The sequence below is a fragment of the Pseudophryne corroboree genome, chromosome 2, assembly GCF_028390025.1.
Source record: "Pseudophryne corroboree isolate aPseCor3 chromosome 2, aPseCor3.hap2, whole genome shotgun sequence".
Classification (NCBI taxonomy): domain Eukaryota; kingdom Metazoa; phylum Chordata; class Amphibia; order Anura; family Myobatrachidae; genus Pseudophryne; species Pseudophryne corroboree.
In genome coordinates this window covers 342,191,709-342,216,991 of record NC_086445.1, presented here as the reverse complement: position 1 = coordinate 342,216,991, position 25,283 = coordinate 342,191,709, and the positions used below count along the sequence as shown (strand labels likewise).

Below are 25,283 nucleotides of genomic sequence, written 5' to 3'. Positions count from 1 at the left end.
TCTACTTCTTAGTATGCATTGTTAATTTTTAGTACCTATTGCATATGACACCTGTATATTACTGGTGTTTTCTGCATGTTGAAAAGAACCAGTTTAAAACAGAATACCAATTTTCCTACTTATGTATAAGTTGTTATGGAGGTTGTATTCTCATATGACAATGTCTAATGCTTTAACATGTGACTGACTGCTAGTATGTGTGCTGACTTTTCTGTGTAATGTCAGTCCTGTTCTGACCCTCAAATCAGGTGCACTGTGGTCAGATTGATCTCACCTCTATATACTGACATATAGGGTGATTTTCAGTCACAAATTGTGTAGTAATTAACAGGTTAATACCATGTCTGTGAGCGGCAAAAGTGATGAGGAGAATTTTTCAAGCACTCCTACAGCCCTAACATGCTTATCTTGTAAGTCAGGGGTAATTGATATGAATCAATTGGTCACTTATGAGGGTTTGTGTGCAAACTGTTTCGCTTTTCAGCGAAGTAAAAAACAGGAGTTGGTTCAACCACCAACAGAGCCACCATGGAATATGTTCGCAAAGACTATGTCTTCAATAGCGGACAGGTTAGCTCCGGTAGCACCACCTCAAGGGTTAGGTTACACTATGAACCCATACATGCAGCTCCCTTCCTATGGTTTGGTTCCAGTAGCTTCTACAAGCAACCAAGGGGCAGGTAAGACTAAGACAGATAAGTCTGTGTGGAAGACTACACAAGATGATACATTGGATGATGATGATACAATAGATTCAACTCCGTATGATGATCAGTCGCAGAGCTTTAGTTCAGAAGATGTAGCTGAACTTATTAATGCTGTAAAGGCTGTTCTCTCGTTAGAAGAGCCAGCCAAGACCGTGTTAAAAGCAAAAACACCTGTGTTTAAAAGAACAAAATCAGTGAAAGCTGAATTCCCAGCGTCAGATGAGCTGACGGAAATGATGGATGAGTCTTGGGCAGCGCCCAGTAAAAAGTATAAATTCCTAAGAGATGGGATTCTTATTATCCATTTCCTGCTGTGGATTGTTCGAAAAGAGAAGTTCCTACAAAAGTAGATGCACATGTTCTGCGACTCGTGCATAAATCTGCTTTACCACTGTCATCTACCTCATTGAATGATGTCACAGACAGAAGGGTAGAGAGCCTGTTGAAAAATATTTTTTCTCTAGTAGTAGCAGTGGTAAGACCTGCTATGGCTTCGGCCTGGGTAGCAAAGGCAATGGGCGAATGGATAGAGGAACTTGAGAATGACATCCCTTCTCCTACTAGGGAGCAAGAGGATCGTTTTTGCCGTTTAAGACAATCTGCCCAGTATTTGGAAGAAGCAGCAATTGATGTAGGCACAGTTGCTTCTAAAGCTTCAGCCTTGACAGTAGTCGCTCGCAGAGCAGTTTGGCTACGGGCCTGGAAGGCAGATGCGGAGTCCAAGAAAGAATTGGAAGCATTGCCTTTTGTCGGTAATATATTATTTGGAAAACCTTTATCGGATATCCTAGAATCAGAGGCTGAATCGAAAAAGGTCAGATTTCCGGCTGCTTATAACACTAAGTCCAAGGGTTTAAAATTTCGCTCATTTTTGTTGGCAAAGCGAAAGCTAAAGAGGAGCCTAAGCAACCCCAATTTAAATCCAGGGGTTGGAAGCAAGCTTCCAAACCTGAACAGAAACCGTCAGCCTGAAGAGACGGGCCTCCGCCTGGAGGATTCCAGGGTTGGGGGCCGACTCCTTTTTGCACACATATGACAACAGTCAACAGCAGATTCTTGGGTGCAGAAGGTAGTATCTCAGGGGTATGGGTTCCCATTCAGGAGGCAGCCTCCTCAAAGATTTTTTTTTCACCAGCCCATCTCGTATAGAGTCGAAGGCCAATGCCCTGCAAGAAGCAGTCCAAAAATTACTGCAGTCAGGTGTGATTGTCTAAGTACCTCCATCACAAAGGGGACAGGGGTTTTACTCCAATCTATTTCTAATCCAGAAACCAAATGGGTCATACCGACCAATTCTAAATCTGAAAATGTTGAACAAATACATATGGATCCCGAAGTTCCACATGGAGACGTTACGCTCCATAATGTTGGCTATGGAACCGGGAGATTACATAGTATCTCTGGATGTACGGGATGCTTACCTACATGTGCCTATAGCACTGTCGCATCAGTGTTACCTCAGGTTTGCCATCCTCCAGGAACATTTCCAGTTCCAATCTCTGCCGTTCGGGCTAGCTACAGCACCCAGGGTGTTTACCAAGATCATGGTGGTTATGGCAGCTTGTCTGCGCAAACAAGGGATAAGAATATTCCCATACCTCGACGACCTGTTAATCTTAGCACAGTCGCTGGATTTACCGTTGAGCCATCTTCAACAGACGATAGTTTGTTTACAGAGACACGGGTGGCTCATAAATTGGGAAAAGTCGTCCCTGAATCCGTCACAGCGGATGGTTCATTTGGGGGCCATATTGGATTCAGACCTACAGAAAGTTCTCTTACCAGAGAAAAAGATAGTCAAGGTGCAGGTCATGGCTCAGGAAGCGTTGCAAGCCCAGACAATGTCAGTCCATGCAGCAATGCGACTATTGGGTCTGATGGTATCAACCTTCGACATGGTGGAATATGCGCAATTCCGCTCCAGACCGTTGCAGCACCTTATTCTGGCCAAATGGAACGGAAATCATCAGACGATAAAGAAGCAGATGATAAAGATTCCAGTAAATGTGAAAAGGTCTCTAGCGTGGTGGCTACAGACAGACCATTTAAACAAGAGGAGACCCTTTTGGATAAGAGTGGCAAGTCCTGACAACAGATGCCAGCCTGCAAGGCTGGGGGGCGGTACACGGAAGCCTATGGTTCCAGGAAAATGGACCGAAAGGGAAAGTCGCCTGCCGATAAATCTGTTGGAGATAAGGGCCGTTTACTTGGCTTTAGTTCAGGCAAAGGACAATCTACAAGGAAGACCAGTCCAGATCCGCTCAGACAATGCGACGGCAGTAGCATACCTCAATCGTCAGGGAGGAACTCACAGCAAGAGTCTGATGGAGGAAGTAACTCCCATTCTAAAATGGGCAGAACTCCATCTCCCAGCAGTGTCAGCAGTATTTGCTTAGGGCAAGAAAGCCTTCTTCGGCCCGTGTGTATCATAGAATATGGCAAGCCTATATTCATTGGTGTACTGGAAAAAATTTCAATCCGAGATCTTTTAAAGTAACTAGGATTTTGGATTTCCTTCAGGCAGGTTTGGATAAAGGGTTGAAAGTTGCTTCCTTGAGGGTCCAAGTTTCAGCGTTAACTGTATGGTTTCAGCAGAAGATTACTGATTTACAGGATGTACGTACATTTTTTCAAGGAGTAGTACATATTCAACCTCCATTTGTTCCTCCTGCAGCTCCCTGGGATTTGAATTTAGTTCTTAAATTTCTCCAGGATCCTTTGTTTGAACCACTTGAGAGAGCAGATCTTAAGTGGTTAATGGTTAGTTCTTTTTTTACTGGCAATGGCGTCAGCCAGAAGAGTGTCAGATTTAGGAGCATTATCATGTAAGTCTCCTTTCCTAAGTTTTTTTCCAGACAGAGCAGTTCTCAGAACGAGATCTAGCTATCTTCCAAAGGTGGTATCAAAGTTTCACCTGAATGAAGAGATTGTAGTCCCAGCTTTTCAGGTATCGGGACTATCTGCGGGAGAAGCGTCGCTGGACGTGGTCCGGGCTTTAAGAATCTACATAGATCGTACTAGTGCCATCAGGAAAACAGATTCTCTCTTCATCCTCTGCAGATTCCATAGGAGAGGATGGCCTGCTAGTAAACAGACGCTGGCGAGATGGCTCCGAATGGTAATATCAGAAGCTTATTCTCATACAGATCTCCCTATTCCGGCTAATGTCTCTGCACACTCTACACGTAAGGTAGGTCCTTCTTGGGCAGCGCAACAGGGTGCTTCAGCAGAACAGATATGTAGGGCAGCCACATGGTCTTCCATAAACACATTCATTAGACATTATGCCTTGGATACTTTTGCCTCTCATGACGCAGACTTCGGGCGAAAGGTCCTCCTGTGCAATCAGGAGCGTCCCCACCACTAAAATGGCTTTGGGAATCCCAATGTTATCCTGTGGACCCAGCCAGAGAAATAAACGTTATGGTAAGAACTTACCGTTGATAACGTGATTTCTCTTATGTCCACAGGTATCCACAGGGATCCCACCCTGACACATCTGATTTAGGGATCTAGACAATCACTAAAACCTCTTCCTTCTTGTATGGAAGGGTGTGCATGTGTGTTCTTATCGCCTAAACAGGTATCTGCCTGATGTTCCTGCCTAAAATCGCTGTGGAAAGAACTGATCTGACTGAGTCAGTGGGCGGGACTATATAGTGGAGGCCCCAATGCATCCTGGGAGGCCAGAAAGCTCGTGACCGTGTTGGTGCCATTTTCGCTGTCGCTCGACAATATCCCAATGTTATCCTGTGAATACCTGTGGACATAAGAGAAATCACGTTATCAATGGTAAGTTCTTACCATAACGTATATTTCTCAGTCGACACGCCATTCAGGCAAGCGAATGGGCTCTACACCCGGAGGTCTTTCAGACTCTAGTAGACAAGTGGGGATTGCCAGAGATAGATGTCATGGCATCCCATCTGAACAACAAAGTGCCCACATACTGGTCTAGAACAAAGGATCCCAAAGCAAGCTTTGTGGATGCCTTGTCAGTGAAATGGGACTTTCATCTGGCATATCTGTTTCCTCCGATCACCCTGTTACCCAGGGTATTGAGGAAAATAAAGCAAGCAAAGGGTGCCGTGATTCTAATAGCTCCGGCTTGGCCCAGAAGGCATTGGTACACAGATCTTGGCCCAGAAGGCATTGGTACACAGATATGCTCCAATTCTGCTCCCTCAACATCCGGATCTACTAATGCAAGGTCCTTGTTATCACAGGCATCTGGATCGACTTTGACGGCGTGGCTCTTGAAACCTCTATCCTGAAGTGAAGAGGATTCTCACAACAGGTAATTCAAACAATGCTCAGAGTAAGGAAACCCTCCTCAGCTCGCATTTATCAAAAAATATGGCAGGCCTATATTCATTGGTGCAGTGAGAGAAGTATGGACTGGAAATCCTTCAGAGTTTCAGGGTCTTAGCTTTCCTTCAGGCAGGAATGGATAAAGGTTTGAAGGTGACTTTCTTGAGAGTACAAGTATCAGCATTGACTGTATGGTTTCAAAGGAAAATTGCCAATTTACAGAATGTGTGTACTTTTTTTCCAGGGAATGCTGCGCATTCAACCTCCTTTTGTTCCTTCCACAGCATCTTGGAACTTAAGTCTAGTCCTCAAAGCTTTGCAAGTTGCTCCGTTTGAACCACTTAATAAAGTGGATCTTAAATGGTTGACAGCTAAAGTTCTATTTCTACTGACTATGTCATCAGCTAGAAGAGTGTCAGATTTAGGAGCTCTGTCATGTCGTTCTCCTTTTCTGATTTTTTTTTTTTATCCAGATAAAGCAGTACTTAGAACTAGGTCTGGATAGCTTCCTAAGGTGGTGTCTAAATTCCACCTTAATTAAGAAATTGTAGTCCCGGCTTTTCAGGTATCGGGACTTTCTGCGGGAGATGCGTCACTGGACGTGGTCCGGACATTAAGGATCTATGTGGATCGTACCAGTACCAGAAAGACAGATTCTCTCTTCATTCTCTACGGATTTCACAAGAGAGGATGGCCTGCTACTAAACAAACGCTGGCAAGATGGCTTCAAATGACGATTTCAGATGCATACTCTCAAGCTGATCTCCCTGTTTCGGCTAATATCTCTGCTCACTCTACTCGTAAGGTAGGTCCTTCATGGGCAGCACAACATGGTGCTTCAGCAGAAAAGATATGTAAGGCAGTCACATGGTCTTCCATTAACACATTCATTAGACATTATGCCTTAAATATTTTTGCCTCTCATGACGCTGAATTCGGGCGCAAGGTTCTCCTGTCCAATCAGGAGCGTCCCCACCACTAAATTGCTTTGGGAAATCCCATTGTTATCATTGTTATCCTGTGGATACCTGTGGACCCTGCCGGAGAAATATAAGTTATGGTAAGAACTTACTGTTGATGACGGTATTTCTCCTAAGTCCACAGGTTCCACAGGAATCCCACCCTGACGCACCTGATTTGAGGATCCTTCTACTCACTAACCTTTTCCTTCTTGTATGGAAGGGTGTGCATGTGTGTTCTTCTCGACTGATTAGGGCTCTACATGATGCTCCTGCCTAGTGCTTTGGACTACAACTGATTTGCCTGAGCTAGTGGGCGGGGATATATGGACAGGCCCGTTGCATCCTGGGAGGCCTGAAAGCTTTTGATCGTTTGGTGCCAATCCACTGTCGCTCCATCATATCCCATTGTTATCCTGTGGAACCTGTGGACTTAGGAGAAATACCGTAATACGGTAAGAGCTTACCATAACATATATTTCTTCTACTCCTTGCTATGCAGCTCCAAATTTAGCTTCAGGGATGCAATAAGGTCTTTGTCACCCCAACTGGGGTTATTATAAATCAATGTCATGTTTTATGATTTGGATTCTACCTGGAATTGAGGAAAACACATCTTGATTTCGACCTACCATTTCTATAACCTGCTGTTTTTGGTTGGTGTTTAACCTTTCTTCAATGGGTACCATACATTCGTGAGTGTTAATAGCGATACCTGAGGTTTGCGTAACAGGGTTTTAATAGGTTAATACGGTAGATCTGTTTTGGCCTTTTGTCTCCCTCCTGGTGGACCTTATAATTAACTGGTCCTACTTTTTCCACAACCTTATATGGTCCCTGCCAATGAGCATACAGTTTACTCTCAGCAGTGGGAACCAGAACTAACACCTTGGGGTAAATTTACTAAGGTGGGAGATTTTTAGAACTGGTGATGTTGCCCATAGCAACCAATCAGATTATATCTGTTATCTGCTAGAAGCAGCTAGATAAATGGTAAATATAATCTGATTGGTTGCCATGGGCAACATCACCAGTTCTGAAAATCTCCCACCTTAGTAAATTTACCCCCTTGTCTTCAGGATTGAAGGACTGAACTATGGCAGTTACGTCATAGTTGTGTTTTGTCATTGTTGTGCTTTGTTCATATGCTTTTTAACTAAGTTGTCGTAACCAGCTGTACAGTTGTGATACAAGCTGTACCACGTTCCTGAACTGGTGGTTGTTCCCAACCATCTTTCAACAGGTCTAGAACTCCCCGGATTGATTCTCATACAAGAGTTCAAATGAACTAAACACTGTAGAAGCTTGCGGCATTTCTCATATTGCGAACATTAAATAGGGCAACAGTAAGTCCCAGTCTCGACTGTTTTGATTTATGGCCCGTGTAACCATTTGCTTGAGAGTATGGTTGAGTCTCTTTACCAGACCATCAGTTTGGGGGTGATATACTAAAGTTGCTATTCTCTCTTCCTCCAACAACTGACACAAATCTTTCATTAATTTGGAGATAAAAGGGGTTCATTGGTCAATTAGAACCTCCTTAGGTATGCGCGGACAGGTGAAAAGCATTACCAGCTCCTGAGAAATGGAACTGGATTTATTAGTTCTTCGTGGTATTGCTTCGGGATATCTATTAGCGTCATCTAATATTACCAGTATGTACTGGTGACCCCGAGCTGACTTCCCAACTGGACCAATCAAATCCATTCCAATCCGTTCAAATAGAACGTATATGACTGGCAGGGGCACCAAGGGAGCTCTAATCTGGGGTCTGGGAGCTGTCCTGTGACAGATATGACATTCCTAACAATAGTGCTTTACCTCGGTGCAGGGGTGGGTTGGGATGGAGAACCAGCCCTGGAAATTTATGGAAGAGCCCTAATGGGTAGTGGGGTCTGTTGTTTGGGTGTAGTCTGAGGGTGCAGGATTCCTCCTCATAGGGTCAGAATCTGAGTTGCAGCCTTCTTTTGATGCAGTTGTGTCTGTGACTTTATGATAATGACGCTACAGTGCAAATATATCCAAATATGCAAGACCAAAGATGCCCACTGTCATTGTCTACAGATGCTGCAAAGCGAAAATACATTCCCCCATGGGCGGCGACTATGTGAACGCAGGACTGCAAAAACAACCTAGTGAGCGAACAGGTCTAAATTAGGCCCCAAGTCCCATAAATCAGCAAACAGTGCGGTTTCTCTTTCATTGAAACTCTACAATGCAATGTTGCCCTAGTTGTTATGATAATGGTTCAGTTTTTTTTTAAAAACTTATGTTTTAACACTGACTTACAGAGTTTGCAGGCATTGCATAATAATGTGCCAACCTTCCTGTTTCGTGTGTCCTTGAATTCTATATTCATGTTTCTTTAATACTTTTGATCAATTGCATTTTAATAGTGATAATATCAAGGATAACCTGCAATGAACCTTCTTTTCTGAGAAACATTTTAATGACTGATAGTTTAGAATGTTAAGAACTTGGTACTGTATGTTATAAAGTTATACATGTTGTAGCTTTCATAATGCCCCGACATTTAATAGTCATGCCTCATGATATTATCTTTCTTTATTTTACAGTTAGATTAATTTAATGCAAGTTTTTCTTGATTCTGATTTAAACAGGCAGGAACAACCTTTTATAGGAAGAGTGGCCTGGGTCCATTGCCTCAAGTTCTGTTTAATGGTGTGCCCTTTAACAGTGAAGAGATGGACGTTGAAGAGATGGAGACAGTCATTCTGCAGAAGATCATGGATGCCACAGGGTTCTTCCAGAGGGCAGTGTTCATGGTGAGCTTATCACTTGCAAAGCATATGAGACAGATATATCATTCAAATATTTAATTAGAGTTTTGTTTACATGATGTACATGCTGTCATTTCCTGCAGCTATACTGCATACAAGTGATTGCATTACATTACCTTTACCTTGTACTGTCTTGTCAGTGAGCCCACGCATAAGGCTGCAGTCAAGGAAAATGGAAATTTAGAGAGATTTACGTTGTGAAACCAGTGTGGTTAGAGAAAACAGCTCAGACACCATATCATAATAGTAATCTTCAGTATTTATCTTATCCTTCAGGAGGTACACACACTTTGCTTCAGAGAGTAAAACACAAACAAGGTACAAGCGTCTTATTATTTCAGTCTGTAGTAACACACCATCAGTATCTGCAAAATGCAGTGTTTATTGAGTGAGCGTAATGCAGACTGCCGGTGACATTATTGTTTAGGATCTTCAGCTAATAGGCTTTCTGCAGTATGGCCACTTAATAAACATTGCATTTCTCACCCATTGGTGATACAGCAACTGATTTACTTTCAACACCCACCTGACAACAATAAGATTACACATGTTACATCAATTTACATATATATTTGGGGGGATGTAAACAAGTCATATCGATACATGTTACATAAATTTAAAAAGTGGTCCACCTTGGATTTTAGTTTTACTAAAGCCCCTTAATTTACAATAATAGCGCATATATCTGTATGTACAGATGTGTGCTCTTTCATCGTTGAGCACACATCTGTACATACATATATATGCGCTATTATATACGACCCTTCTAGTCGCGCTTAGTCGGGTACCTTTTTGTGCATGTTTTTCCCCAAAAATGTGTCTTAACACGCATAGCAGACTCTGCTGATTAAAATGATATGCGACATGTCTATATTCAGTGGCAGAACTTAAGAGTGGTGATCCCAGGTTCAAAAATATACTGGAGTGGGGCCATGATGACATGATTTGTAACAGATTTTGTTATCAACCCTCACCAATCACTTCAATGATGACATGACTTTTGCTTAGTAGGGCCCCAGGTTTGAAGTTATAGGGATCCTACTGCTTGGTACCTGAGTTGTGTGGATTATCAGAGCCTGTCTGGGTCAAAATTGGAGTGTCCTTCCATTTCTCTGCTTTTCAATGGCTGCCCCTCCCCCACCCCAAGGACCCTCCATCCTCACCTCCTCTGACCCACCAATGTTCATAATATGCCACACACCAGTGGGTGACAGGGATAGACAGAGGATGATGGGGAAAAACAGTGGTAGGTAGAGAGAGGCACAGTATGACAGGGAGAGGGTGACAGAAGTACAATCGCACAGCCCTGCACACAGTCCTGTGTTCTGTGGACACCAGGGCCGATGTACTTTGGTAATGTTGGGTGTTCGAAGAAGAGTGTGCTTCTGCAAAGGCTCTAGTCCTCCTATCCCCCAGGGGAGGCCTTATGCCCTATCCCAAGATGGCCACTAAGATCACTATTGAGAATGTGCAGGGGCCATCTTATTACTTATTTCTTTACTGAATAAGACTGTGTAGTGACATGGTGGGTGACAGAAGTCTCTTACTTAGCTCCTATGAGAGTCCTGGTTAATACCTGCCATAAAGCTGTTCCAGCATCCAGCACATCCTCCCCTTTTGCAGTATACAGCCACCGTCTTTTGCGCTGTATGAAACCCAATCCTCTCCATCTCTGCTTCACATCCTCTCCATCACCATTGTGCATGTAACAGTCAGTATGGCTGTACCTGCTATATCAATATGCAAACACTATTGGTTAAGTAACTGGGATGTTCATAGTTTGAGTTATCCACTAGTGTGTACCTACCTAAATCTGCAATTTCAACACCTGCACACAAATCATTTCTAACCGTGGGAAAACAGAGGCCCTCAGTGCGGTGGTCAAGCAGTCTCTGGCAGAGAGAGTTAGATTTGGGTGGGGTGTGTTCAAACTGAAATCTAAATTGCAGTGTAGAAATTAAGCAGCCTGTATTTACCCTGCACAGAAACAATATAACCCACCCAAATCTAACTCTCTCTCTGCACATGTTATATCTGCCCCACCTGCAGTGCAAGATGATTGTCTAACTGCTAACTTTTTTTATTTCTTTACACTTTTCTCTTTACTACATATAGAGACCCCAACATCTGTAGTGTACAGAGTAACATTTTTTTGTTTAATTCCAAATAAACCACAAAATGATCTGTTTGTTAAATGTTGATGCATTCTTCTGTCTACCTATAGGACAGTGGTTCTGAAACGCAGTCCTCAAGGCATCCCAACGGCCCAGGTCTTAAGTATATCTATGCTTGGCCACAGGTGATTTAATTAGCACATCTGTCAATTTGATTTAAACCTCTCTGTTGAGCCATGGATATACCTAAAACCTGGACTGCTGGGGTGCCTCCAGGACGGCACTTGAGAATCTCTGCTATAGGAGAAAAAAATTTAATTATAGTATGACCCAGTTAGTGTAGATTATAGTACCATTTCATGCTCCAAAAAAAACAAAACCCTATTATTCAAAAGTTATGTTTATATTATTAATTACAACTTCTGCAGCTCTGAACAAGTGTAAAGTAAACCATTATGTTCAGTAGAGAAATTAGTTGTAGTCATGTCCACCAAAGTGGCTCAGTTTCAATGATATGTGAAATGGCTTTAAATCCATAAGAGTTCTATATAGTTGGGTAGACGCATGCATTGATTGGTGTGTAATAATAACTCTGTGCAGCTTGTAATAGTCTGCATAGAAAGGGAACATACTTTGAGAGGGGGGAGGGAGGGGCGGGTATCATTTAGCCATGGTAATTTTACCACGGCTAATTGATCAGGCATGGAAATAAATCACTGATAAATGGCCCATTTTTGGGTGCTGTGGCCGTGTTAACACATGAATCCAGGAACTTATCCTGGATACTAACAGTTGATTTGCCGTGCGAGAAAATGGGTTCTAAATGAATAGCCCCTGGTGTTAAAACCCAAGTCTACAACCCTTTTTCACATCTGCGGAATAATCAGGTCTAATTGAATTCCCCACTTTAGTGTCTGTGTCCTCTTAGTACACAGCTTGGGAAATATAGTATTGGTTTGTTTATTACTTGTGGTTTTCTTTTTTTAATATGTTTATCACAGGGTCAACTTAATGACAATATGGATGTTGTCGATTTTGTCATGGATCAGCCCAATACAGTTACCCGAATCAATCCTACTATTCTTACAAGTGAAAAGACATACATTAACTTTATATCCAGATCAGGTAATGCAAATTTTAAGATTGTTTAAGTGTACATTTCACTCCACAGTCATAATAAGGACAAGATGCCATGAACAAAGTGAGCAGTACTGATTCAGTATGAATTAAAACAAACTGACAAAATATGCACATCACATTAACCTTATCACATGAGATTACTAGATGTGAACAGCTCTACTTACAGTAGTTAATTTAATTTGTTTTCATGGCTAACAAGTAACGAGAATAAAGCATAACACAAAAAAGGCTCTTATCTGTTAAGGCAAGCTTTATTTTGTAGCTAGAATGATTTTTCCTATTAATGCTCAGCTTGTTAATTAAGTGTTAAAAGTTGGATAGAATTGTGAAATACAGTATCATTATAAATTGGAAGGTAAACCGTTAAAGCTAGTGTTACTCTGACACCAATTGACATTTAAGTAATGCACGGTGGGCTTTAAACACATATCATGTTTCCCAAAGCATTAAGTCTCAATTACTTTTTTATATGCAGTACCGCTGGTTTTCCCATTGATTCTTTATGTAACTAAAAAATAAATAAGGACTGGCATGTGCACCACCCTAGATGTATAACGCTCATCGGTGCTGTAACCACTAATGCAAGTAAACAGAAAATGTGTGTCTTTATGCAAAAGGGGTATCCAATCGAATAGGCAACTCTAACTATGTTGACATCAGAACGTTAACATGGTTAAAACTGTTGATAGGCACCATGTAGACTTTCTCAAACTGTCTACAGGCTCACAATGTCTGTATTGGAAATGTCAACATGCTGTGGATGCCGGTAGTTAGTTAGACTGTGATGGGAGGTTAGGGTTAGGTACTTGGGAGAGGATTAGTGTTAGGGATTAGAGATAGGGGAAGAAATACTCGCCAGAATACTGCAGTATGACCAGTCCAGACTGGGACTCGGAAGAAGATACTACAGTTGCCGCTGCCGCCAGGAGAAGGTAAGAAGCCACCAGAGATAGTTTGTTGACAGTTAATTATACCGACATATCATTCGATTAGACATGATATATGATTGGGTCAATGTTGACATTCTGAACATGCCGATATGGTCACTGTCGACATTCTGAGCACGATGACATTTACACTGTTGACAAGTCATACCACACCCTGCAAAAGGGGCCACCAGCTCTGATCACACTGTAACAGAGAGTTAAAACAGGTGTATATCCTGCCCAGGGCAAACCCTATGTTGAACAGCACTGGGTCTTAAGCTGATACTCCATGGGTGATGAGTGTCAGTCTTACTGTCCTGAAAAGTCCATAGAGAATGTTCATTTCAGAAAGTAATCTAGAAGGGAAATTCCAAAATAAAAAAATAAAAACACCATAAATGGTTGATACAATTGATCTGCAAGGTGCACTGCTGTTAAATGACATAGAGCTAAAGGGGAACTGTGATATAGTTATGTTATACGTATGATGTATCCATATGTCAGCTTCTTCAGTACAGTGTATAACACTAGAGTATATTGTAGTACTGTTATACATATGAAATACTGTAATTGTCAGCTAAATAACACTGAACCAAGTAGTATTATGCATCTACCCAAGTGTAGTAATGTTATGCTTCAAATGACACATCTTTGCTCCTCACACCAAATTCAATGTACTGTAGTATGGCATTACGGTTTGTTATCTATCTCAGTGTTATGTTATGTTATGCATACAACACATTTTCCGTAACTACTATATCTGGTACAGTAGCTAAGACATTACATTGAATGTAGCTAGAGAAGCCTTATTCATCCATATAATTGTATCTTATACTGTCTGTGTGATGTATTTGCCATGCCTACTGTATCAATCAGTGTTATTTAAATAAAGTCAAATATAACTGTTATGTAAATATGTGAATGTCAAATAAAAATAACTATCTGATGTATGAGGTCGAGTTTGCAAAGTTTACAGTTATGCCCCTTTCAGACAGAGGAAAGAACCTGGTAATTTCCCGGCTCACGAAGGGTTGACCCGGGATTTTTTTCTGCCTTAAAGGGTCAACCCGGGACTGAATTCCCGGGACTTCGAACCAGGTTTCTACCTGGGTTTTTCCCAGATCGTACACGGGATGCAGGCTTTCTGAAAGGGTCCGACCCGGTATTTTCGAAACGGGTCGCGGTTAACAGCGCTGATTGGCTGAGCTGGCGGGGCACTGGCGATTGGCTGCGCAGCAGGGTCTCTCTGATTGGCTAAGCAGGCGTGGCACTGAGGGCACAATTGTGCTGTAGAGGAGACGGATGAGAGAGACAGCATGGTGCACTGGAAGGAGGAAGAGATCAGGGAGCTGCTTTCTCTTAGAGGGGAGGAGGAGATCCGGAAGCAGATCACTGGGGCAGTGAAGGACGCCACAATGTACACCAACATTGCCAAGATACTTCCCTCAAGGGGCATTGAGCACACACAGCAGCAGGTAGTGAATAAATTGTAAGCTCTCGGAAAATACTACAACAAAGTTCACGTCCAGGAGGAAAAGTGGTGCTGCTAGAATGGAGTGGCTTTACTACGATCAGTGCAATGAAGTGTTTGGCAATTCTGCACTGGTTAATCCCATTGCCATTTCATCGTCCAGTTGTGCGTCCTCACGAAGCGCTACCCCGGAGAATAGCTAATTCATTCCACCAACACCACCAATGTTCTGTAGTGACATCACTGAGATCAGCGACGCCGATCTGATGGCTGCTGTGGGGGACCTAGTCACCAATACTATTGAGGTCGATGCAGCACAGGGACTCCGGCTGGGACACCGACTTCTGCGCATAGTGAGACCCCAAAGTTGCGTAGGAACAGTAAGTTGTTTTTGTTTTATTTTACAGACACTTCAGATTTTTGTTTAATTTAAAATCCAGTATATAGTATGGGCCATATTCCACTATGATGATGTTTGCACTTGTTCTTATTTTTAATTCTGCGTTACACATTAAGTTCCTGACTGTCATGTATTTCATCAATATCAGAAGGTTACATTAGCTGTTGCCCCATTTATGAGTAATAACGACTGCTAACAACATCATAGGCCACACCTGCATGCTAATAGCACTATTTATCCTTTAGAAAGGATACATCGGGCATAGCATGCAGTGTTTGTACAATTGCGCACTTCCATAACTCACACATGATATCTTTGTCCTGACCGATACTCAAAATGTATATGTTGCAGTGTGAAGCTAGTGCGCAGGAAGAAGAAGGCCTCAAGCATTTATATACTGACATCACTGCTATTTGATATTTTACATTTGATGTTTTCCCTCCATTTCTAGTCTTTGACGTACCTAACGGAAGAAAAAAACTTAAAAGAAGGAGCAAGCTACGTGCATAATGACAAGAATTCCGGAAAATCAGCTGCGAGATTCCGATGCTGAAATGCAGGCACAGGAGGATGCCCGACTCCCAACGCTTTTTTGACAAGAAAGAGTTACAAAATTTATTTTTCACGCAACTTGTGGGTATGCATGAACGCATTTCTAGGGAAAATAGAGAGGCACAGATGTCCTTTCTTAACGGTCTGGTGTCTAGATTACACAATCCGCACCCTCCACACCCTCTACACCCTTATCCAGTGTATCCTCCTCACTACTCTGAGGGCCATTTTTTCCAACTACCAGCAACATAGCAGAGGCATGCAGTTTATGGAAACAAACCCCTCAAATCCACCTAATGCTACTCCACAAGGCACTGTGCATAATAGTCCAGATGGCACAGGGAATACTACTCACTATGGCGCAGTGCATAGTTATCTAGATGGCACAGGGAATAATTTTTCACACGGCCCTGCGCGTAGCAGTCCACATGCCAATAAGCAGACCAGTCCTGATGGTACAGTGCATAGCAGTCCACATGCCACTGTGCATAATAGTCCAGATGGCACAGGGAATAATACTCCACTTGGTAATGTGTATACTTATCCAGATGGCACAGGGAATAATACTCCACATGGCACTGAGTATGCTTATCCAGATGGCACTACTCACAACTGTCCACTGAGCAGCACTTCTTACACACAGTTGTAAATAATCTTTTTTCTTCGTCTTTTTGTCTTTTTGAAAATGTTCATTTGTATTCAGCACTTTACAGGCCTGTTAAGTGTCCGGCCCATACCTGGCCATTACCTCAGCCACTTCTACAGATGGGGGTGCACGTTATGCTAAATGTACAAGCATTATGCCCTCTATTTATGTGCCTGCAGTGGCAAATAATCTTTCTCTGGCTGGGTCCACAGGATTATCCACAGGATAACATTGGGATATTGTCGAGCGACAGCGAAAATGGCACCAACATGGTCACAAGCTTTCTGGCCTCCCAGGATGCATTGGGGCCTTCACCATATAGTCCCGCCCACTGACTCAGTCAAATCAGTTTTTTGCTTGGTGCGGCAGGAAGCCGCATGGTCACAGGGCTGCTGTGAAAGAGCAGCCTCAAGATTTTATTATTTTATTTTTATAGACTTACTATATTTTTTTGAGCGACTTCTCTTAACAGCGTCTTAAACGCATACTAGAAAGAGTCGCTCCAACAACTCCCCACCGGGTCGCAACAACACTTACCTTCGGGTATTAGTGCTGTCTCGACGGGCGTCTGTGTCGGATTTTCTAGCAGGTCCAGCAGACATTACCAGGCTATGGCCGGAGCATGGGGAGACGGTGAGTCTATGGACTTCCTCTTACTAGAGGGGTCAGGACACAGCTACACTGATTTGGTGCAGACTACAAACAGTGTGTTGATGCGCCGAACATCTCGAGTGCGACAGCACTACGCTCCGGGGATCATAGGCACCAGGACTAGGTAGAGGCCGCGATCCTGGGAGTTTAAGTCAACAGGGGGATTCAGACGCTCTCTTGGCCATCCCTCCTCCGAGTTCATGGCCAGTTTCCGCGCGTCTCTCGTTTCATGAACTGAATGACCTCACTTCCGGCTCAGACGCTACCACGAGGGTACTCGGTAGCAGCTTAGACTCTGCGGTTGTGTACACTAGAGATCCCGCCCAGAACGAGTCGCAGGCCTTAGCGTCTGCATACACGTGGAAGTCACTCAGCGTCCGTGTCCGTCAGTGAGCGTCCATGTCCGTTATCATTTATCAAGAGCGGTAGTGTACATCAGTAGCGTCTGAATCCACTCAGCGTCTTACGAGCGTATTTGCTCGGATATGGAAGTGTGGTGAGTCTCCCTGTATCCCGCTCTCCGGAGGCAGGGTATACAGTACTGAAAATTCTCTCTACTTCTTAGTATCAATAGTTAATTTTTAGTACCTATTGCATATGAGACCTGTTTATTACTGTGTTTTCTGCATGTTATGTTGGAAAAAAGAACCAGTTTAAAACAGAAGTACAATTTTCCTACTTATGTATAAGTTGTTATGGAGGTTTTATTCTCATATGGCAATGTCTAATGCTTTAACATGTGACTGACTGCTAGTATGTGTGCTGACTTTTCTGTGTAATGTCAGTCCTGTTCTGACCCTCAAATTAGGTGCACTGTGGTCAGATTGATCTCACCTCTATATACTTACATATAGGGTGTTTTTCAGTCACAAATTGTGTAGTCAATAACAGATTATTACCATGTCTGTGAGCGGCAAAAGTGATTAGGAGAATTTATCAAGCACTCCTACAGCCCTAACATGCTTATCTTGTAAGTCAGGGGTAATTGATATGAATCAATTAGTCACTTATGAGGGTTTGTGTGCAAACTGTTTCACTTTTCAGCGAAGTAAAAAACAGGAGTTGGTTCAACCACCAACAGAGCCACCATGGAATATGTTCGCAAAGACTTTATCTTCTATAGCGGACAAGTTAACTCCGGTAGCACCACCTCAAGGGTTAGGTTACACTATGAACCCATACATGCAGCTCCCTTACTATGGCTTGGTTCCAGTAGCCTCTTCAAGCAACCAAGGGACAGGTAAGACTAAGTCTGATGCGTCTATGTGGCAGACTACACAAGATGATACATCGGATGATGATACAATAGATTTGAATACTCCGTATGATGATCAGTCGCAGAGTTTTAGTTCAGAAGATGTAGCTGAACTTATTAATGCTGTGAAGGCTGTTCTCTCGTTGGAAGAGCCAGCCAAGACAGTGTTGAAAGCTAAAGCACCTGTATTTAAAAGAACAAAATCAGTGAAAGCTGAATTCCCAGCGTCAGATGAGCTGACGAAAATGATGGATGAGTCTTGGGCGGCGCCCATTAAAAAGTATAAGATTCCTAAAAGAAGGGATTCTTATTATCCATTTCCAGCTGTGGATTGTTCGAAAAGAGAAGTTCCTCCAAAAGTAGATGCACATGTTCTGCGACTCGTGCATAAATCTGCTTTACCACTGTCATCTACCTCACTAAATGATGTCACAGACAGAAGGGTAGAAAGCCTTTTGAAAAATATTTTTTCTCTAGTAGGAGCAGTGGTAAGACCTGCTATGGCTTCGGCCTGGGTAGCAAAGGCAATGGGCGAATGGATAGAGGAACTAGAGAATGACATCCCTTCTCCTACTAGGGAGCAGGAGGATCGTTTTTGCCGTTGAGAACAATCTGCCCAGTATTTGAAAGAAGCAGCTATTGATGTAGGTACAGTTGCTTCTAAAGCTTCAGCCTTGACAGTAGTCGCTTGCAGAGCAGTTTGGCTACGTACCTGGAAGATCGATGCGTAGTCCAAGAAAGAATTGGAAGCATTGCCTTTTGTCAGTAATATATTATTTGGAATAGAGGCTGAATCGAAAAAGGTCAGATTTCCGGCTACCTATAACCCTAAGTTCAAGGGTTTAAAATGTCGCTCTTTTCGTTGGCAAAGCAAAAGCTAAAGAGGAGCCTAAGCAACCCCAGTTTAAATCCAGGGGTAGGAAGTGGTGGGCTAGCAAAAAGCCAGCTTCCAAGCCTGAACAGAAACAGTCAGCCTGAAGAGACGGGCCTCCGCCTGGAGGATTCCAGGGTTGGGGGCCGACTCCTTCATTTTGCACACATATGGCAACAGTCAACAGCAGATGCCTGGGTGCAGAAGGTAGTATCTCAGGGGTATGGGTTCCCATTCAGGAGGCAGCCTCCTCAAAGATTTTTTTGCACCAGCCCGTCTCGTATAGAGTCGAAGGCCAATGCCCTGCAAGAAGCAGTCCAAAAATTACTGCAGTCAGGTGTGATTGTCCCAGTACCTCCATCACAAAGGGGACAGGGGTTTTACTCCAATCTATTTCTAATCCAGAAGCCAAATGGGTCATATCGACCCATTCTCAATCTGAAAATGTTGAACAAATACATATGGACCCCGAAGCTCCACATGGAGACGTTACGCTCCATAATGTTGGCTATGGAACCGGGAGATTACATGGTATCTCTGGATGTACGGGATGCTTACATACATGTGCCTATAGCACTGTCGCATCAGTGTTACCTCAGGTTTGCCATCCTCCAGGAGCATTTTCAGTTCCAAGCTCTGCCCTTCGGACTAGCTACAGCACCCAGGGTGTTTACCAAGATTATGGTGGTTATGGCAGCTTGTCTGCGCAAACAGGGGATAAGAATATTCCCATACCTCGATGATCTGTTAATCCTAGCACATTCGCAGGATGTACTTTTGAGCCATCTTCAACAGACAATAGTTTGTTTACAGAGACACGGGTGGCTCATAAATTAGGGAAAAGTCGTCTCTGAATCCGTCACAGCGGATGGTTCATTTGGGGGCCATATTGGATTCAGACCTACAGAAAGTTCTCTTACCAGAGAAAAAGATAGTCAAGGTGCAGGTCATGGCTCAGGAAGTGTTGCAAGTCCAGACAATGTCAGTCCATGCAGCAATGCGGCTGTTGGGTCTGATGGTATCAACCTTCGACATGGTGGAATATGCGCAATTCCACTCCAGACCATTGCAGCACCTTATTCTGACCAAATGGAACGGAAATCATCAGACGATAAAAAAGCAGATGATAAAGATTCCAGTAAACGTAAAAAGGTCTCTAGCGTGGTGGCTACAGACAGACCATTTAAACAAGTGGAGACCCTTTTGGATAAAAGAGTGTCAAGTCCTGACAACAGATGCCAGCCTGCAAGGCTGGTGGGCGGTACTCGGAAGCCTATGGTTCCAGGAAAAATGGACCGTAAGGGAAAGTCGCCTGCCAATAAATCTGTTGGAAATAAGGGCCATTTACTTGGCTCTAGTTCAGGCAAAGGACAGTCTGCAAGAAAGACCAGTCCAGATTCGCTCAGAAAATGCGACAGCAGTAGCTTACCTCAATCATCAAGGAGGAACTCACAGCAAGAGACTGGTGGAGGAAGTAACTCCCATTCTAAAATGGGCGGAACTCCATCTCCCAGCATTGTCAGCAGTATTTGTCCCGGATGTACTAAACTGGGAAGCAGATTTTTTCAGTCGGCACACCATTCAGGAAACCGAATGGGCACTACACCCAGAAGTGTTACAGACACTGGTGAACAGATGGGGTCTACCAGAGATAGACCTTATGGCGACTCGTCTAAACAGCAAAGTTCCAAGGTACGGATCGAGAACAAGGGACCCAGGAGCGGTCCTTGTAGATGCACTGTCAGTAGAATGGAGGTTTCAGCTGGCGTATCTATTCCCTCCAATATCTCTGTTACCCAGAGTAGTGAGAAAGATGAAACAAGCAAAAGGAGCAAGGATTCTAATAGCTCCAGCTTGGCCAATAAGGCATTGGTACACAGATCTGTTGAGAATGTCCATGGAAGCACCGATACTGCTCCCTCAATGTCCAGATCTACTAATGCAGGGTCCTTGTTGTCACAGTCATCTGGATCGCCTGTCTTTGACGGCGTGGCTGTTGAAACCTCTATCTTAGAGGCTAAAGGCTTTTCGAAACAAGTAATCCAAACTATGCTTAGAGCAAGAAAGTCTTCTTCGGCCCGTGTGTATCATAGAATATGGCAAGCCTATATTCATTGGTGTACTGGAAAAAATTTCAATCCGAGGTCTTTTAAAGTGTCCAGGATTTTGGATTTCCTTCAAGCAGGATTGGATAAAGGTTTGAAAGTTGCTTCCTTGAGGGTTCAAGTATCAGCGTTAACTGTATGGTTTCAGCGAAAGATTGCTGATTTACAGGATGTACATACGTTTTTTCAAGGAGTAGTACATATTCAACCTCCATTTGTTCCTCCTGCAGCTCCCTGGGATTTGAATTTAGTTCTTAAATTTCTCCAGGGTCCTCTGTTTGAACCACTTAAGAGAGCAGATATTAAATGGTTAACGGCTAAAGTGCTTTTTTTTACTGGCAATGGCGTCAGCCAGAAGAGTGTCAGATTTAGGAGCATTATCGTGTAAGTCTCCTTTCCTAAGTTTTTTTCCAGACAGAGCAGTTCTCAGAACGAGATCTAGCTATCTTCCAAAGGTGGTATCAAAGTTTCACCTGAATGAAGAGATTGTAGTCCCAGCTTTTCAGGTATCGGGACTATCTGCGGGAGAAGCGTCGCTGGACGTGGTCCGAGCTTTAAGAATCTACATAGATCGTACTAGTGCCATCAGAAAAACAGATTCTCTCTTCATCCTCTACGGATTCCATAGAAGAGGATGGCCTGCTAGTAAACAGACGCTGGCGAGATGGCTCCGAATGGTAATATCAGAAGCTAATTCTCATGCAGATCTCCCTACTCCGGCTCTGCACACTCAACACGTAAGGTAGGTCCTTCTTGGGCAGCACAACAGGGTGCTTCAGCAGAACAGATATGCAAGGCAGCCACATGGTCTTCCATAAACACATTCATTAGACATTATGCCTTGGATACTTTTGCCTCTCATGACGCAGACTTCGGGCGAAAGGTTCTGTGCAATCAGGAGCGTCCCCACCACTAAAATGGCTTTGGGAATCCCAGTGTTATCCTGTGGATAATCCTGTGGAGCAAGCCAGAGAAATGTACGTTATGGTAAGAACTTACCGTTGATAACGTGATTTCTCTTATGTCCACAGGTATCCACAGGGATACCACCCTGACTCATCTGATTTGAGGATCTAGACAATCACTAAAACCTCTTCCTTCTTGTATGGAAGGGTGTGCATGTGTGTTCTTATCACCTAAACAGGTCTCTACCTGATGTTCCTGCCTAAAATCGCTGTGGAAAGAACTGATTTGACTGAGTCAGTGGGCGGGACTATATGGTGAAGGCCCCAATGCATCCTGGGAGGCCAGAAAGCTTGTGACCGTGTTGGTGCCATTTTCGCTGTCGCTCGACAATATCCCAATGTTATCCTGTGGAAACCTGTGGACATAAGAGAAATCACGTTATCAACGGTAAGTTCTTACCATAACGTATATTTATTCTTCGTCTTTTGTATTTTTTGAAATGTTCATGTGTATTCAGCACTTTACAGGCCTGCCAACAAATCCCCCGGCCATACCTGCCCATTACCTACACACATTATGCCTTCTATTTATGTGTCTACTGTCTACACACATTATGGCCTATTTATATTCAAAAATTTAAGAAGCATTTTAAACTGTAAAGATGTTATATTTAAAATGATACATGTGAGGTAACATGTACATAACTTTTTCATAAACAATAAAACCAAAACTTTTTGTCAACAACAATAAAAACAAAACTTTTTGCAACATATCTCTTGTGTCCTCTACTGTGTCATAGTAGTTAAGTTAGCAGTGAGGGTGTTGCGGATTTCCTCAGCACTACCACTACTTATCTCCCCCTCGTAGGCTTCTTCTGCTGCTTCTACCGGAGTATCGCACAGTTCAAAGTCCTTAACATTCCACTCCGGTAAAAGTGTTCCTTCTGTATCTCGCAAAAGTTGTGGAGGATACAGCAAGCAGCAACCACATCCGGCACCAGGGTGATGGCAATGTCATTGCGCTTTAATAGATACCGCCAGCGCCCCTTCACTCTCCCAAAGGCGTTCTCCACCACCATCCTGGCCGAGCTGAGAGTGTGGGTGAAATGCACTTGTTCTGGAGAGAGTGGGAGATGCTGTGTGAAGCCCTTGATGAGCCAATGCCTCAAAGGGTATGCTGCATCTCCAATAAGGTGCATCGGGATTTCCACCCCATCAACAAACTTTGATTTCTGTAATGAGAAAAAAATGTTTATTTATAGTATAGGTGGCATGCATAATGTTCAGGAAAGTACAGGGAATAATTAGGAATTCCAACAATCTAATCCTGACATGGGTGAGATAAGTATCCTAAAACCCTCCCACCCCTCCCCTACCGCCTAACCCTCCCTTTCCGAAGCCTAACCATACCCTCCATCCATCCATACCCACCTACGGGCTCACACCTGTGAGGGTCCTCACTACAAACCTTTCCCATATTCCATGGTGAAAGAAAATGGTGTCAAACTTGTGTGCCTCCAGCTGTTATGGAATTACACATGCCAGCATGCCCTGCCGCAGTTGCAGCACCCCCAAATAGAAAATTTGTGCCAGGGGTATGCTGGGAGATTTAGTTCCACAGCAGCTATAGTTTAACACCCCTGCTACACAGCGTAAGAGGCCAGCCCTATACCATAATTGCAATCTATTGTATTATTATTCTGCTGTGAAAAATATAAAAGAGATATATTTACCTCTCTATGGAACAACCAGCCATGTTGGTTCTTCTCTGCAATCTGGAACAATTCAGAGTTGCCAAGTACCCGGGTGTCATGAGCATGACCCGGCCAGCCAGTGAAGACATCTGTGAAACTGAACAGTATACGTATTAGCCGTGTTTAACAATACACATCATGGGCCCAGCATGTGACTCACATTAAAACACACCATACTACTTACCAATACTTATGGTCCACTACAGCCTGCAGGATGATGGAGTGCCAGCCTTTTCGGTTATAGTAATCAGCTGGGTTGTCTCTGGGGGAAATAATGGTATGTGGGTCCCATCTATGGCTCCAGCACCCTGGGGATATTTACATAGCAGGAAACCTGTTATGGTATCATCCAGCCGGTCACCTTTTGGTAAGGAGATGAAGCGGTGGTAGTGTGTTTCCGGCAATTTCTGGGTCACTTCCCTCACTAGCACACACACCATTGATATTTCAACACCGAACAAGCAGGAGATGGTGCGGTATTCCCCCAGGGGTGCATACCACCACAACACAATCGCCAGTCACCTGCACGGCTCGATGGTCTTGCGGTAGTTGGTGCTTCCCCTGGTGAGTGCTGGAGTGAGAAGTTTCAGATGGTAGTAAAATGTACCACGCAACATCCGAAAGGGTGCCATCCACTGATCTGGCTGATAAGCTTCCACGGTCGCCCAGAAAGCTTGTACATGCCAGCGTTCTCTGGTCAACAACAATCGATTAGTCGTGCTGGTAAATCTCAGGTAGCTGGCCAAAATCAGGACTCTCCTCCGGCGCGAATACTGGCGTCGAGTATTAGCCCTCTCTGCCAGAAATTGCTACCTTCTCCTCTTGGCATAAGACTGTGCCAGGTAGCACAGTGCAAGCAGCTGCATCAGGCTATCATTTGCTGTGTGAAACAGCAAAAAACAGCAAGAACTCAGGGCTACTCAGCAGTAACTCGTCGGCCATGGTTAATGCAATGCTGTGATCAGTCACCACCCACTTTTCATGACCTAAACTCTGTGTGTCATAAAAAAAAGTCTATTTCTTATGACACACAAGTCTATTGCAGGGCTGACATGGGTTCTGTCTGAAAGGGGTCGACCTGCGTTAAATGTGCTGTGTGAAAGGGGGTTAGGAACTGTAACCCGGATTTTTCTCGGCTTCACAAAACCGGGAAAAAAACATGAATTCGAGATTTTTTTTGTCTGAAAGTGGTAAAATTTTGTGTATAGAAAAAAAATGGTGTGATGTACACTTAGACCTCATGTGCTGTTGAAACCATTCCCAATGTCCTTCAGCTTACAGTACTTAATTGCAAATTCACACGTCCCTAGTCATTGCCACTAATACCTGTAATACACATTAATTCATTTATCCAGATAAGTGTGGCTTTTGTGTACTGAAGGTAAATGACTTGTAAATTACAATAATTTGTTTAGTTCCAGAAAACACATTTATACGTATAGTGCATGACACAACTCCTTAATTTATATATAATTGTTTTTGCTCTACAGCTACATATAGTTTTCAAGATTATGAAACTTTCATTTACCTGGATTCTCAAGATAAGAGCGCAGTTGTTTCTGAAAACATGAAATATGTCACAAAAGAAGGTATTTTTTTTGTTATGCATTATTTATACTTACTGTATATTTTATGTGTATGTGTACAAAGTAAAACAAATACAATATATAATTAAAAAAAAACACTAAAAATGTAATTCTTATACAAAATCGTCC

The 25,283-nt window shown here is 43.2% G+C and overlaps 1 protein-coding gene across 1 annotated transcript in view; it reads left to right on the top strand.

The window, feature by feature from the left end:
* Positions 1 to 25,283, top strand: part of UGGT2 (UDP-glucose glycoprotein glucosyltransferase 2) — an 813,961-nt gene that overhangs the window by 468,614 nt on the left and 320,064 nt on the right. Inside the window, exons 17-19 of the mRNA XM_063953033.1 lie at positions 8,599 to 8,763; positions 11,894 to 12,017; positions 25,059 to 25,157. Of these exons, the coding sequence (XP_063809103.1) occupies positions 8,599 to 8,763; positions 11,894 to 12,017; positions 25,059 to 25,157 (388 nt within the window). The remainder of the gene's footprint in view (positions 1 to 8,598; positions 8,764 to 11,893; positions 12,018 to 25,058; positions 25,158 to 25,283) is intronic.